General features: G+C 45.2%; 3 protein-coding genes across 3 annotated transcripts; 2 read left to right on the forward strand and 1 right to left on the reverse strand.

Annotated features, from left to right (window-relative positions):
- The first annotated feature begins 4,173 nt into the window (after positions 1–4,173).
- On the forward strand, positions 4,174–10,375 carry LOC109488017 (cartilage intermediate layer protein 1-like). Its single transcript, XM_019792159.1, has 9 exons — positions 4,174–4,204; positions 4,844–4,918; positions 5,126–5,326; positions 5,560–5,823; positions 6,097–6,348; positions 6,597–6,908; positions 7,175–7,283; positions 7,514–7,671; positions 7,896–10,375. The coding sequence occupies exons 1-9, from the start codon at positions 4,174–4,176 to the stop codon at positions 10,373–10,375; spliced, it is 3,882 nt and encodes a 1,293-aa protein (XP_019647718.1).
- A 2,485-nt stretch (positions 10,376–12,860) lies between these two features.
- On the reverse strand, positions 12,861–13,517 carry LOC109488074 (PR domain zinc finger protein 16-like). The gene has a single exon (XM_019792227.1). It carries the CDS (start codon positions 13,515–13,517, stop codon positions 12,861–12,863), a length of 657 nt encoding a protein of 218 aa, XP_019647786.1.
- A 218-nt stretch (positions 13,518–13,735) lies between these two features.
- Positions 13,736–14,392, forward strand: LOC109488073 (PR domain zinc finger protein 16-like). Its single transcript, XM_019792226.1, has one exon. It carries the CDS (start codon positions 13,736–13,738, stop codon positions 14,390–14,392), a length of 657 nt encoding a protein of 218 aa, XP_019647785.1.
- The last annotated feature ends 178 nt before the right edge of the window (positions 14,393–14,570 follow it).

Here is a 14,570-nt window from a genome sequence, read left to right on the forward strand (position 1 = left end):
GGTATTGCTTTTTAAATAGGCCTCCTCTTGTCAAGGTAAAAAGTATGTGTTTTTGCCACCTCCTTATGGCCAACAATTTACATGAGCAGAACACTGTAGCAGTCAGAAAAAAGACATAATCGGGGAAACGGCAAAAACTCCAACGCTAGCCCTTTGTTGGGGCCTGTAATGGGGTCTACAATACATGAGCTGACCAATGACATAGCCTGATAATAGGAACTGATATGGGAAGAAACGTGGACCAACGGGAAGGGGCTTGGATTTCACCCCGGCACAGTTCGCCGTCGTGTTGTACGGGTTGGAGAGAGGACTGTGGTCTGTACTGAACACGACGAGACCTTTCTGAGGCTTGGTCGAAACTCGTTATCGACTGTACAGGGTTCTACCAGAGTTTTTTGTGGCTCCTTCAGGTGGTAAGAAATATTCTCATACTCGGTAACCCGTATATTGAAGGTCTCTCGATTTTTCATTTTTAGAAGATTCTCTGCTCATTGATAAGCTGCTTTAAACTGCAAATGTAATTCAAACAAGCCGACTGTTACGGTAGAACTACAGGTAATTCGATACCGAGCGACATGGGTCGGTCGAGAATACACAAGGCAGTCACAAACATGTATCTGTCCGTTGTTACACATGTTTCAGCACAGCAATCATGCTTTGGAAACTGTTACTGACCACCATGTTGATGTTTGTCTACATCCACGAGACAACCGGACAAGTGGGACCAGGTGAGTGCGTTTTGGTTTATTATCTGTTGTATTTCAGCTTTGTTACGCTTAACCGTTTTTGTCTTTTACTATGTCAGTCAGTCTAGTACATACCAGGACACGTTTCTGTGTACAAAAATACAAATGAAAGGTCGAGAAACAGTTCAAATGTTTAGAAAACGCCGTCCCAGGCCACCCGGTACCCCTGTCCGCCTGTATGTCCGCTGCAGGGCGATGTCCTTGGTGCTGAAATGTGTGTGTGTGTGTGTGTGTGTGTGTGTGCGTGCCTGTGTGTGTGTTTGTGTGTTAGTGTGTGTGCCTGTGTGTGTGTGTGTGTGTGTGTGTGTTTGTGTGTTAGTGTTAGTGTGTGTGCCTGTGTGTATGTGTGTGCGTGTGTGTGAGGGTGTAGTACGGCCCTATAGACGATTAGCTTCGTGTTCGGTCGTGTGGATTTTACATCCACGACTGAGGAGTGCCTGGATTGAATCTCTACAGTCGCGTCGTTTACCCTTGCCTTTGTAGATAGCCATGGCATCCTTCAAATTTCAGGGCTCACAGCCCTCCTTACAGCACATTTGTACAGCCACAGAAGCTCGTTGTGCGGCACGATACTAGTGCCGATATGTTCTAGTACCTCAACCGGGAGCCCATCGACGCCTCTTCGGTCTATCCTGGTGACCTGGCTCAACGGCTCGGCTTTGGGGTGCCTCCGGCTGGCCGGAGGTTGTTTGGCAACCGCTCGTAGCAGCCGGCTGTTTTAATTACTGCCGACCCGTTGAGTATGGTCACCAAGCTACTTCCGTCTTGAGGGCCTTCAGAGCTCGCAGTTTATTGTGGTAACTATTTTCAACAGGCCGTAGACAAGACGTGTTTTAATGGGCCTCTGCAGACTGGCAACACTCCCAGCGCCGAATACCGGATATGTAGATACTAGTAAACAGTTGAGGGACGTTTGTCGCCTGAGGGCGATTAAACCAAGGACATTTGATACAAATGTATCCTTGAATAAATAAACATAGAGAATTTCCAGCACTACCCAGAACGTTTTCTATAATACAGGTCCTATGATTTCACCCGTAAATGTAGGAAATCTATGAGACTATGCTATTGTGGTGCTTTTAAATGACATAGATTCAACGTACACTTGTATCAAATTGGCCAGCTAGTATCTATGTGCCAATTTCCATTGGCCACCGAATGGTGCGCAGCGCTGTGGTAATTGCGTCGTCTCTCGTCTTGATTTCTAACATTCTTGTCCAACCTTACAGATAACACGGAAACAGCTGCGACAGAAGACATCCGAGCAATCCAAGAGATCTGCGATACGGTGAATATCTTGCATTTAGTTTGAGGGGAGAGGGCAGCTACGGCTAAAATTATGCTCAGCCCACAGCTGATGTGGCGGAGGCGGGTGCTATCGGGTGATCTCTGGGATGCAGAGCACAACTCAGCACTTGCCCCTTACCTGTGCAGCTGGTGTCTAATGTTGAAGGGAAGTTTACTGTGATTGACTGACTCAGATAATATTATTGCCTAACTGTGCATATGATGCTGTACACATGTTGCATAATGTCTTGTATGGCTGCCTGTATCAAAAATTTTTGCTGCACAGACATGAGACAATGTATGCTCATGCCTGTAACTTGTCAATGTTCCAGGTTCAGGATGAGGTGGAGGCAATAGCAGGTGTGAAATATCGCACCTTCCAGGCAGTGTCCTACAAGACACAGGTGGTGGCAGGGATCAACTACTTCATCAAGGTGAGGGTTAGAAATGCCACCAGTAGAGAACAGCTTTCCTTGGCTAAAAATTAGCTGAGTAACAGTGGCTAGGCTATCAGACAAAAGATTGAGAGGTTGCAGCTTTGATCCCTGGTATTCCTGACTAGACATTGTGTCATTGGGAAAGACACTTAACATGGCTTTCCTCAATCCACCGAGGTGTAAAATGGGTACCTGTCTTAGGTAATAGGCAGTGGAAGGAGAGGGATGGGCTCCACCTTCCAAAAGAGATACCAAAATTGCTGTTTTTATTTTGCAGGTGAAGGTGGATCTAGGTGCTGATAACTGTGTGCATCTGAGGGTGTACAAGGATTTGCGAAATAACGTCTCGCTTATTGCTGTACAACTGGACAAGAAAATGAAAGACCCCATAGAGTACTTCTAGATGCGCCTGTAGATGATTCCAGCTACCATGAGAGCTGTGCAAAGATAAAGTACTTGTTGTACCTGGTGGCTTCATTAGTGGTGAATCTTGTGATATGAAAAAACCCAACTGTTTATGATCTATGTTTACTGTTTACCTTTGATGGTTTACATACACTGCTTTCGTAGAGTGTGCCATTACAAGGATTTGAAAGTTTTTCATTTAAGCAAACGATAAGCAAGCGAAGTATAATATGCTGGGATGTAAGCCAGTTAAACACTGTTATATTGGCAGAAAATTAAAGTTGGTTCTTCACCCCATCAGGTGCCGATCTGATTACTGGCGTTGTTTGTCTTGTGTTGAGATATCTGATCGTCAACAACCTCCTGCTTTTCTAACTTGTTGACATATAAGCTGGCGAGGCATGGTACATGCTCGTCTGTGTGCCTTTGGGCACCCGTGTAAATGACCTGTATCATTGCCGATAAGATACAAAAGACTCCAAGTCAAGAGTTCTGCCACGAGCCTGTGATTGTGAAATAGGCGCAGGAGCATGGCCTAAAACACCGTCAATACAGATGTTCTGCTGCATTACCGTGAAAGGCACGGTCACGCTTAAGTAAACAGTCGATGAAGAACAAAATACTTGCTAGAAAATACAAAATCGCCATGCAGAACGTACGGCAAATACAATGGTGTCTCAGAGTTACTTTAAGATTTAAAAAAAATGTTTACTTATCTTTACTCGGCACCTGGACAAAAACAGAGAAGTGTACGGCTTTGCGTCGCACGTTGTCGTCTGTGATTCGGGCACAAAACTTGGTACAGATACCAGACACGCTGTGAGCGCCACCGGCTGAGTTCTCTTCGCTCTGGTTTACCTCAAAAAAGTATAACAGGTGAGTGCGGACGAGGGGGTACAAGATCCATAGAGGAATTGTCACATGGGGTATTTTTGTAATTGTGACCATTTTTTTGCATGGCATTATAAAGACAAGGTAAAGCATCTGAGATGATAGTTTTCCAGTAGCTAGTCGTCATACCGAAGCCGTTACATGGTAAAAGTACTGCCTTTGGAAGTAGGTGTCTTAAGAGTTTTATTATATTTACCCTGAATTATATATTTTGTTTCCTACCTTGTGATAACAAAGCTAAATACACTGACATTTTATTATCAAGAAACTGCGGACTTGTTTCATTCGGGATGGTTCCATCTTCACAGGTGAGTATTCTTCTGTTGACATTTTGTCTTTATTTGCAGGCGGATCTTGCAAAGATTGAACAAGAAAGGAAGGTGAGAAAGTTGAGAGAAGCTACCAAAATGGAAGAAAGCGACGAGAAGAAGGCAGAAGGTGAGTATTCATCTGCTTAGACTTTGTATTGATAATGAGGGTATTTGTTGAGAATACGGGTTACCTGTGTATCATTTGTGTATATCATTTGACTGCACTCTGATGAGTGGTTTCTTGGATATTTTCGTGATAGACGGTTTGACAGAACTACTTCAGCTGAGCAATCAGGCTGTCTAAAGGAAGCTCAGTTTTTGGCGATGCCTGACTGACTAGCTTGTAGTATAGTATGTAACCAGTACGCAGTTAACATGTCTTACTATTTTACCTGGAAGCACTCCAATGTAGCTAGATTGGTGGCTTTTCAGCGGCAGACCAGTGATGACTTCGACAGGTCTTATTTAAATCCCACCCCAACAACAATAACAAACACTGTGAACAACATTGGGTCGCGCAGTGTCAGGTTTCCCTGGCATGTTACTTCTGTAACACTGTGCCCTGGTGCCTGTAGACAAAAAGGGTCACTTTTGTTTCGCATCATGGAACAGTGAAAAGAAAACTGCAATGCCGTACGTAATTTCGTCACCAGAAATACTACATGCGTCGTCGCTACCTGGCAGTAGTTTTGCCTGCCTGCCCTCTTTTAGCTGTAGTTTTTTTTAAATCTATCATTTAATCAATACAGTTTTATCGCTATCGTAGATATGGAGCAGCAGGTGGAGAGATCAGAAGAAAAGGACTCTGAACTGATGCAGCAGAAAACCGAGGAGAGTAGAGGTACGAAACTATTCCTGCAAAGAGGTCATGTTGATATTTAGAATTTCGTTGAGAGATCAGAGGAGCTCAAAAGTTTTTTCTGTATATGCTGGGTGAGTAAATTGAATAAATTGTTGTGGGTTATATGCAAAATAGTCTAACATTATTAGCATTCGTGACTTGATTTTAAATATCAGGTCTAACAGTCCACCTCTCGCAATACTACAGAAGAGAGAAAGGAGAAGAAAAAGAAGAAGAAACGGAAGATGAAGAAGAACAACCAGGTTGCCTCTGAGACACCAATCCCATCACCTGCCGTATACGTACTTCCGCCCATTCGTGCTCCTGGAGAGAGCTCGAGGATGCTGGCCATGGGAGGTCCGGCGGGCAGGACACCGCTGGAGCCGCTGACAGAACCCAATAATCAAGGTTAGGACAACTGCTATCATGTTGTATTGTGCTAATTTCAAAGCAGATCTTACGTGACAAAATCGTAACTCGTACGTTAATCGTAAGCCAAGATAGTGTCGCATGGCCATGGACGTAATCTACAACCAGATCCTACAGTGGCAAGGCAGTATCCATTAGCTTCGGTTAAGTTTGTGAGGAATGTGAGGATGTACTAGTATTTAATAATGTGAATGTCTCTTACCTGCGTTTAGGCACGGCCAACGCAAATTTAGGAGAACAGACGTACATCAACGAGGATCGGATCGAGATGGAAATGTTCAGGACGGACCACAGAGAGCTCCCGTTTCACAGCAAGGGGGCATCGAGTAATCGTTATGGGACTTCTGCTCCTACATCCGCGAGAAAACCCTGGACGAAGCGCCCTGCCTTCATCTCTGCCCTGATTTTTGCGTGTCTCGCCGTGGCAGGGATGGTGGTCGGTGTGCTGGTGGTCACGGGTGTGATCAACACTGGAGGTATATATCTGACATGTGCTCAAATTTGTGAACTATTCCGGATTAATCGTTAAGATTATCAACTCGCCTTGTCCCTTTAATCTGGGAAGAACGGCGTGCTAAGACGTGATACATCGTGTTAAGGTTAGGGTGTAAGGTTAAGTTTTCGGGTCTATGGTCTAGGGTTTAGGGTTAGGGCTTAGGTTGAGGGGTGGGGTTTTAAGGTTATTGGATTGCCATAAGTCATGATTTATACACGCTACATAAAAACATTATTGTGCTGTTGTTATGCAGGACCACTGTCTTCTGGTAACTTACACGGCACCAATACGACATCAGACACCACCCCACAACCCCGCCCATTGGTCATAATGGTGGATGGAAGTTGGACAACTTGGACGGCATGGCAAGCCTGTGACGTCACCTGTGGCGGTGGAGTACAGCGCAGGACTCGGGCGTGCACCAACCCTCCACCGGCGGACGGGGGGCTCGACTGTGCCGGCCGCGACGAGCAGGCCAGGCCCTGTAGTGACTGGAAATGTCCCAGTCAGTACCTTATTGCATATGATGGTGATGATGTTCATGATGATGATTTTGATGATGATGTTGATGATGGCGGCGATAATGTGGATGATGATGTACTGTGGAAGTCTGCCTTATGTAGCTCATATTCATGTTTCTTAATAAGCACCTTACCATTTATGGATCAGACATTGATGATGTTGCAATGCATTGTAGCTCATAAACAGTGGAGCAAATGCGACATGACATGACATTTAACATTACTGTTTCAGACTGTTCCCGCGTCTGCACAGTCGGTACGTTAAACGCCGCCTGTGACGCCTGCATGTGTGACAACCACGTCCTGGACGGCAGTGTGACGGACACCAGAAACGCTCCACTGGATGGTGCAGAGATCTACCTCGCCGAGAAGCCGTGGGAAGTCGCCTCTACGACCAACTCAACTGGCCGCTTCGCCCTGGCCGGAGCCTGCTCACAGGGCACTCTCATCCTGGTCAGGAGAGGGGGATACTTCGAGGAGTACGCCAACTCTACTCAACTGGGCAACGAGACATCTTCTGTTGCAGTGAAGATGAGGGTCATGGGTGAGTTTTACTGTCCTTCTCTCATGGAAACCTGGTCATTATAGGCCCTTACACTGACGACGAACACGTTATTCTCATTAATTGAATAGTCATTAACTAGATGGTCACAAGAACAAATGCCAGACGTTAGCTCACGAGGGTGTTGGACCCAATGGTGGCAACATAGAATCTTCGCAGGCATATGAGACTTGAAGATTGTCCCCAAGCAAATGTCAATAATAGATGATTAATGTCATTGCAAGCTTGTCTGTTTCTTTCTAATTCAGGGCCACCGGTCATGGAAGAGAATCCAGTACGAAAGGTCCGGCTTGTCAGACAGGACGTGACGTTTTGCTGCAGAGCCCGTGGAACACCGATGCCTTCTTACTATGAATGGTAAGACATTCCCTCACGACATCAACATGTCCAGAAAATCCTTGTTTGATGATGTTGTCAAAACATACAATCTTTGTCATGTCGCTCTGGCGTCACTGATTCGGTGCAAGTAATAATGTAAACGAGCTAGCTAAAATTTCAAGGCAGTGATTAAGATCAAACATCTGTTATCCTATAATATTTTGAGGACTTGTTGCCTTGGCATGTCTTGATATATGATTTCTGTTCAGGTTCAAAGACGACCGTGTGCTGGACGAGGACGTGTACCGGTACAACGAGACCCTAACTCTGTACGACCTACAGGAGGAAGACTCGGGGGTCTACAAGTGCCGGGCCAACAGCGACGCGGGGGCCAAGTACTCAAAAGGGGCGCTGCTCACTGTTTATGGTAAGTTGCTTGTCAACTTTTTGTCAGTTTTGTAATTGCCTAAATACCGTAATGTTTCGTGTAATGGTTGCTATTAAATCTCAAGGAATGGCTCATGAAGTATATAGTGGGTAAAGCTTTAGGCAGCATATACGTTGGAAATTGAAATCGTAAGGCAGGAAAGCCATACTGATCATTGCAGCACATGTACGTTTTACCAAGATCGTCCACGTCTTGTCACTTAGATAACGGCACACCAATGTGCGACTCGACGCCGGCCAACAAGCTTATCGACCTTCCCAACGACTGTGTCCAGCCAGACACCAGCACGGCCAGGTACGACATCGGGACCTGCTCACGGCAAAAGTGTGCGGGGGACCTGGGCGGCGACGACAAGAGCTGTCTGGACAACAAGAAGTTCTGCTGTTCACCGGTAGCGTCAGCAACTCGCACAGTACAGTGCAGTGATTATAGTTTGGATGTAACTGTAACGACAAGTTGTGGGTGTGGGGAATGTGTAGAACTAACGAAAAGGGTTAGTGGTCGAGCTTTTGGCATGCAGAATGGTACAGAGATACCTCTAGACCAAGGTGACATTATAATGGACGGCGAAATTCAGGGCTATACAAGTCAGACAGGTGAATTCGAGCTGAATGTACCACTGACAGTTGATCAGGTGACTGTCACATTTAAGGATTTTTACAAAAGCTTAGTCACGACAACAAAAGTTCTGCCCGTTGAAGAAGGCATTGAGCCGTACTACACAGTAAGGATGCAGGTCCGGCCGCCAGCCATCCCCCTTAACGCTTCCGAAACCAATACCATAAGCCTTGGCACCCTGCCGGGTCAGCCCCCGGTAGCAGAAGTAGACATCCCTCCTAACTCTTTCTTTACCGAGAATGGCGATCCTTACACAGGCACAGTTCAGGCTAGTGTGGGTTTTATAGACCCCAGAAACCCCGACGACTTTGACGCCATTCAGAGCGATCTGACCACAGTTGATGAGGAGGGGACCCAGCAGGCTTTGCGCACTTTTGGCATGTTTTCTATGGACTTTGAAGATGATGTAGGAAACCCTGTAGTTATGGGAGGGAAGATGACGATGCAAATAGATCCTCAACAGGTCAACATCGATCCAGGTGATGTTGACGAAAATGGAAACCTGAATTGCAAGTTGTGGTCCATGAACCCCAGGTCTGGGGAGTGGGAGTTGGTGGGTAATCTGAGGACAGGGACGGCATCAAGGAGGGGGAAACGACAAGAGACGTTTATCATAGGCGAATTTGAATATCAAGGGTACCCAATCAACTGTGACAAACGTGAGACTACGGATAGGAGATGTTGGGTCAAAGTCAGAGTGTACAAAGACGAAGATGCAGCTAAAAACGCAAAAGAAAGTGACCAAGAACGTGGAGCACAAGCAATAGTACTCACCGTAGACACACCTGATTACACCTCGAGCTGGTGGGGTTCGAGTAGCGGTTTAAGTCGGTATCAGACCCTAACAGTAGGTGCTAACGGCGCGTGTGTAGAGACGTTCTGTGAGCCCACCGGGAGGGAGTTTAACGCGTCCGTACTGGTTAGTCACGGAAACCGTACGCTGAAACCCCTAAACGTTAGGGATCAGCCCCATCCCACAAAATGGCCCACTGACCTAGAGAACAGTGTGGAACATAACGATGATCCCCGGTTCCCGATCATCTCGTTTGATGTGTTCAAACCGACCGCATCAGACAATGGTCCTCTCTACACACAGCAGTCCCTGTGTAACGCTGCACCCATTGAACATAATCACATTGCTTTCTACAACACAGAATACGAACCTTACATCTTCCCTCCTTATGTCTTTGATGAGGCACAGTACAATGAACCCATCAACGAGCTATCCTGGTATAACAGGGAAGACAGTAACAAGACTGTGTGCTTCATCAAAGTTAAGGTTAGTTTCAACAGACCAAACGGTAAAGTAGAAATCCGTACAAAAAGCGAGGGAGGGGGAGGTTACCCTGACAATACCGGGAAAGTTTACGGGATTCGGGATGACGAAATCGACTTAGGGAATAGCTCAACCGGTTTCGGTTGTCTGGAGTTTAAGTGTCCCGGTCCGGTCATGACCAGTCCGGGAGACGGCATGCCCCCCCGTCGGCTCCATGGTAACCCAGAGGACACTGTACTGCTGACTGTGCAGGCTAAAACTGCAAGGTGTTATTACCAACGTAGCAACAATCTCTTTAGAACTGCTTATGATTATAGGGACAGTAAAGCTGCAAATTTTACAACAAATCCTGTCACAGGTACCACAGATGATACCTCTGGTACCACTACCAATACTACCACTGCTAGGGCTACTGCTACAAATCCTACCACAGATTACACTGCTGCGACTTACGAAACTACAGATACCCCTGCTAGTCCTACTGCGTACAGATCTACTCTTTACACGGGACCTACCTGGCCATGGCAGTGGACGTTTCCCAATAGACCTAACGGAATCAGCCCTGCCACGTATACAGGTATAGAGTTCGTGAGCGCAGGGAACAACCATGTGAAAATAAGGCTCCCTACAGGAACCGACTTTAGCGGCGTACCAGGCATATACATGAAACAGGGTGAGAAGAAGGTTGGGTACAACGCCGCTCACGAGTACTGTATGAAGGGCACCGAAACACCTGGTGCACCTGATAGTATGGTAAACTGGGGAGTAGAGTTCTACTGCCTTTCCTAGATGGCTTCGTACTGTCAGTGAGCATTTTGCACTGAGGTAGAAATCTTTTGTTGCAGGTTACTGTAGTTCTTGAAGTTCACATCTTTGTATATCATTGATATGGTATTTTCAATGTTACTGAAAGAATGATCTTGTAAGTCCCGAGTGTGTTTAATGTTAAAATGCTGAAGCTTAAATATCGCTGTACGTTTTCTTCGTATCTGCCAAAATCATTTGATTGTACATGTACGACGCTTCATAGATGAGTGTTGCAAGTTTTCTGTGGTTTATTGCATGTGTAACAGGTGTGTGGTGTGGTCTTTTGGCCAGTCTATCGTAACAGGTTTGCACGACAACATTGTGATGTTAGCAGATATGAACCGATGTAAGTTCCATACAAAACATTTCATGGTATGATTTTGTGTGCTTCTTTGTGATTATGAACATATCTGACAGTTTTACCAATGCATTCGATGGTCAATGCATAGTTTGTGTTGTAACTTTACAAATGGTGTTCAGATCTGCAGACAGATACTGTAGTTGACATCTACTATAAGAAGAACTGGACCTTTTGATACCAGCCTACTTAGTATTCTCTGGATAGGACGTGCGACAACAGCTGTCACAAGCAAGCTCACCTTTTATGTTTTTGTGCTTTTAGTGTGAGTGAAATTTAATAAACGTTGGTAAAGCTTTCACATTCATTTGTAACAGAGTAGAATACAGGGTTGTCTGGACCAATTTATGCATTTATGCAAATTTATGCAAATTTATGCAAATTTATTCATATATCCAAATTTACACAGGTGTGCGGAAAAATGGTAATTTATGTAAATTTATGCAAAATTTGGTAATTTATGCAAATTTATGCATTTTTTTAATTTTAAAGACTACGTTGATTTATTAATAACTGAAATATTTATGTACAATTATGAATTAATTTATGTATATTTTAATATGATTTATTATGAGGGTGTCATGACGTCAATGGAGGAGGTCAGATAAAGGTCAGCGTGCACTTTTGAACCCGGTAACCTGGGAAATCTGTTGTCAAGGCAACGATTTTTGAAGGATGATACCACGCCTACCGATATTGTTACTTTGACAGTAATCTATTCAACATGACAGCGGGACCGTCGGGATTGCATCATGAAGTGGGGGCGTGGTTAAAGTTAACGTCTGTAGTAGATGATTGGCCGCATGGCAAGAGATGGTGACTTATTCTGCGGATCCGGAGTAGTCGATTGGTCTGCATGTGAAGTAGGTGACGTACTTCATGGCGATTGGTGGAAGCTCTGTGGGTGTTGGTCAGAGAATTGTATAAAGTGGCAACAGAAACCGGCGTACTTGCGGAGACAAACCTGCGTTCAAGTCCAAGTCTGTCGACAGCGAGCGAAGATCGAATATGTATGGGTATGCGTGTGTATGTACATATATACATTTATCGATATACATATATCGATATAATCGTGTTGCTCCAGAGTAAAATATTACTCCGGAGTAAGTATTTTTGGAGTAAGGTATTACTCCGGAGTAACTATTACTCCGTTTTGGAGTAAAATTTTTACTCCGGAGTAAGTTCTTCTGTAGCAAGTAAGTATATTTGCCATGGTTGTCCGTATCGTGTATCCTCACATGCATGATGTGTAGATATATCGTATATGCATATACATAACCGTCGGAGTGTGTGCGCGCGCGCTCGCGTGTGTGTGTGTGCATCTATATATACATATACATATACATATATCGATATAAACGTGTTGCTCCGGAGTACAACATTACTCTGGAGTAAGTATTTTGGAGTAAGATATTACTCCGGAGTAACTATTCCTCCGTTTTGGAGTACAAATTTTACTCCGGAGTAAGTTCTTTTGTAGCAAGTAAGTATATTTGCCATGGTTGTCCGTACCGTGTATCCTCACATGCATGATGTGTAGATATATCGTATATGCATATACATAATCGTCGGAGTGTGTGCGCGCGCGCCCGCGTGTGTGTGTGTGTGTGCATCTATATACATATACATATACATATATCGATATAAACGTGTTGCTCCGGAGTACAACATTACTCCGGAGTAAGTATTTTTGGAGTAAGATATTACTCCGGAGTAACTATTCCTCCGTTTTGGAGTACAAATTTTACTCCGGAGTAAGTTTATTTGTAGCAAGTAAGTATATTTGTCATGGTTGTCCGTATCGTGTATCCTCACGTGCATGATGTGTAGATATATCGTATATGCATATGCATATACATAACCGTCGGTGTAAATGATTACTCCGGAGTAAGTGAACTAGTAGTTCATATCTATGTCACGTATGTGTGTGTCTCATGCGTGCATACATCGACACAACGACGCAAAAGGCAGTAGGGTTCGTCACACTTTATTGATCACTTACAGGTCAAGACTGTTCGAAAAAGCTTGCAAGATAGGGTACGTCTTGTCATGTAGGTATCGCTGTTACATTAGGAATAGTCGTCCTATAGGCAGAAGGACTATGCTGTATTATTTCAGAACGAGGTAGCCGTATTTTTTCATCAGTGTCTGTTCTGGGACCCAGTTCTTGCTGTACTCGATGTTATAACCGTAACGAGGCAAGGCAGCAAACTCTACGAGATAAATCCTTTTGCCAGAGCGTTTTGTCTCTTTGATCACGCGTTGAGGGACATCGCCTGGTTCTTGAGTGAGTCGAATGGTCCAGTCTCGAAAGAGCGTCCACTCTTCTTCCTCGTCACCGCTGTCGTAGCCGTACTCTTCACTATCATCAGATGAAGCCGGGTCGGAAGACACGTGCGAGCTTGCATCACTCTCAGGACCGCTCTGATCGCTGTCGGTTTCTGTCGTCGACTCTTCCTCCACAGCAGACTCATCTTCGTCTGAGACGTTTGTTTCATCTTGTGACATGACTGAGTACTCATCTTCCCCATCGTCTTGTTTATCTTCCTCGTCGGTCGGTGAATCAAGTGCGTCAGTGTCATGTTCATACGATATGTCGGAGTCGTCGTCAAAAACATCCCGCTTTCGGCAAGATCCCGTCTCGGGGTCAACGACGACTTCCTCCGAGGCCACCACTGACTCGTCTCGGTGTTTTCTTTCTTGATGACGATCGAGGTTGAACTTACGAGCAAACTCTTTGCCACATACTTCGCAGACGAAAGGCATGATGCTTCCTTTCTCTTCGGTGGACAACTGAGAAATGAGGCGATGTGTTGCTCCGGAGTAAAATATTACTCCGGAGTGAGTATTACTCCGTAAAATATTACTCCGGAGTAAAAAATTTACTCCAAAACGGATTTAATACTCACTCCGGAGTAATATTTTACTCCGGAGCAACACATCGCCTCATTTCTCAGTTGTCCACCGAAGAGAAAGGAAGCATCATGCCTTTCGTCTGCGAAGTATGTGGCAAAGAGTTTGCTCGTAAGTTCAACCTCGATCGTCATCAAGAAAGAAAACACCGAGACGAGTCAGTGGTGGCCTCGGAGGAAGTCGTCGTTGACCCCGAGACGGGATCTTGCCGAAAGCGGGATGTTTTTGACGACGACTCCGACATATCGTATGAACATGACACTGACGCACTTGATTCACCGACCGACGAGGAAGATAAACAAGACGATGGGGAAGATGAGTATTCAGTCATGTCACAAGATGAAACAAACGTCTCAGACGAAGATGAGTCTGCTGTGGAGGAAGAGTCGACGACAGAAACCGACAGCGATCAGAGCGGTCCTGAGAGTGATGCAAGCTCGCACGTGTCTTCCGACCCGGCTTCATCTGATGATAGTGAAGAGTACGGCTACGACAGCGGTGACGAGGAAGAAGAGTGGACGCTCTTTCGAGACTGGACCATTCGACTCACTCAAGAACCAGGCGATGTCCCTCAACGCGTGATCAAAGAGACAAAACGCTCTGGCAAAAGGATTTATCTCGTAGAGTTTGCTGCCTTGCCTCGTTACGGTTATAACATCGAGTACAGCAAGAACTGGGTCCCAGAACAGACACTGATGAAAAAATACGGCTACCTCGTTCTGAAATAATACAGCATAGTCCTTCTGCCTATAGGACGACTATTCCTAATGTAACAGCGATACCTACATGACAAGACGTACCCTATCTTGCAAGCTTTTTCGAACAGTCTTGACCTGTAAGTGATCAATAAAGTGTGACGAACCCTACTGCCTTTTGCGTCGTTGTGTCGATGTATGCACGCATGAG

The sequence above is a fragment of the Branchiostoma belcheri genome, unplaced genomic scaffold, assembly GCF_001625305.1.
Source record: "Branchiostoma belcheri isolate BF01 breed outbred unplaced genomic scaffold, Haploidv18h27 scaffold91, whole genome shotgun sequence".
Classification (NCBI taxonomy): domain Eukaryota; kingdom Metazoa; phylum Chordata; class Leptocardii; order Amphioxiformes; family Branchiostomatidae; genus Branchiostoma; species Branchiostoma belcheri.

What these genes read in the sequence shown, in the direction of transcription:
- LOC109488017 (XM_019792159.1), top strand. Translation starts at nt 4,174, where the DNA reads ATGGAAGAAAGCGACGAGAAGAAGGCAGAAG. An exon ending in GAAAACCGAGGAGAGTAGAG is followed by an intron (nt 4,919 to 5,125) that starts GTACGAAACTAT and finishes GCAATACTACAG; the next exon opens with AAGAGAGAAAGGAGAAGAAA. An exon ending in GACAGAACCCAATAATCAAG is followed by an intron (nt 5,327 to 5,559) that starts GTTAGGACAACT and finishes ACCTGCGTTTAG; the next exon opens with GCACGGCCAACGCAAATTTA.
- LOC109488074 (XM_019792227.1), bottom strand. Translation starts at nt 13,517, where the DNA reads ATGCCTTTCGTCTGCGAAGTATGTGGCAAAGAGTTTGCTCGTAAGTTC.
- LOC109488073 (XM_019792226.1), top strand. Translation starts at nt 13,736, where the DNA reads ATGCCTTTCGTCTGCGAAGTATGTGGCAAAGAGTTTGCTCGTAAGTTC.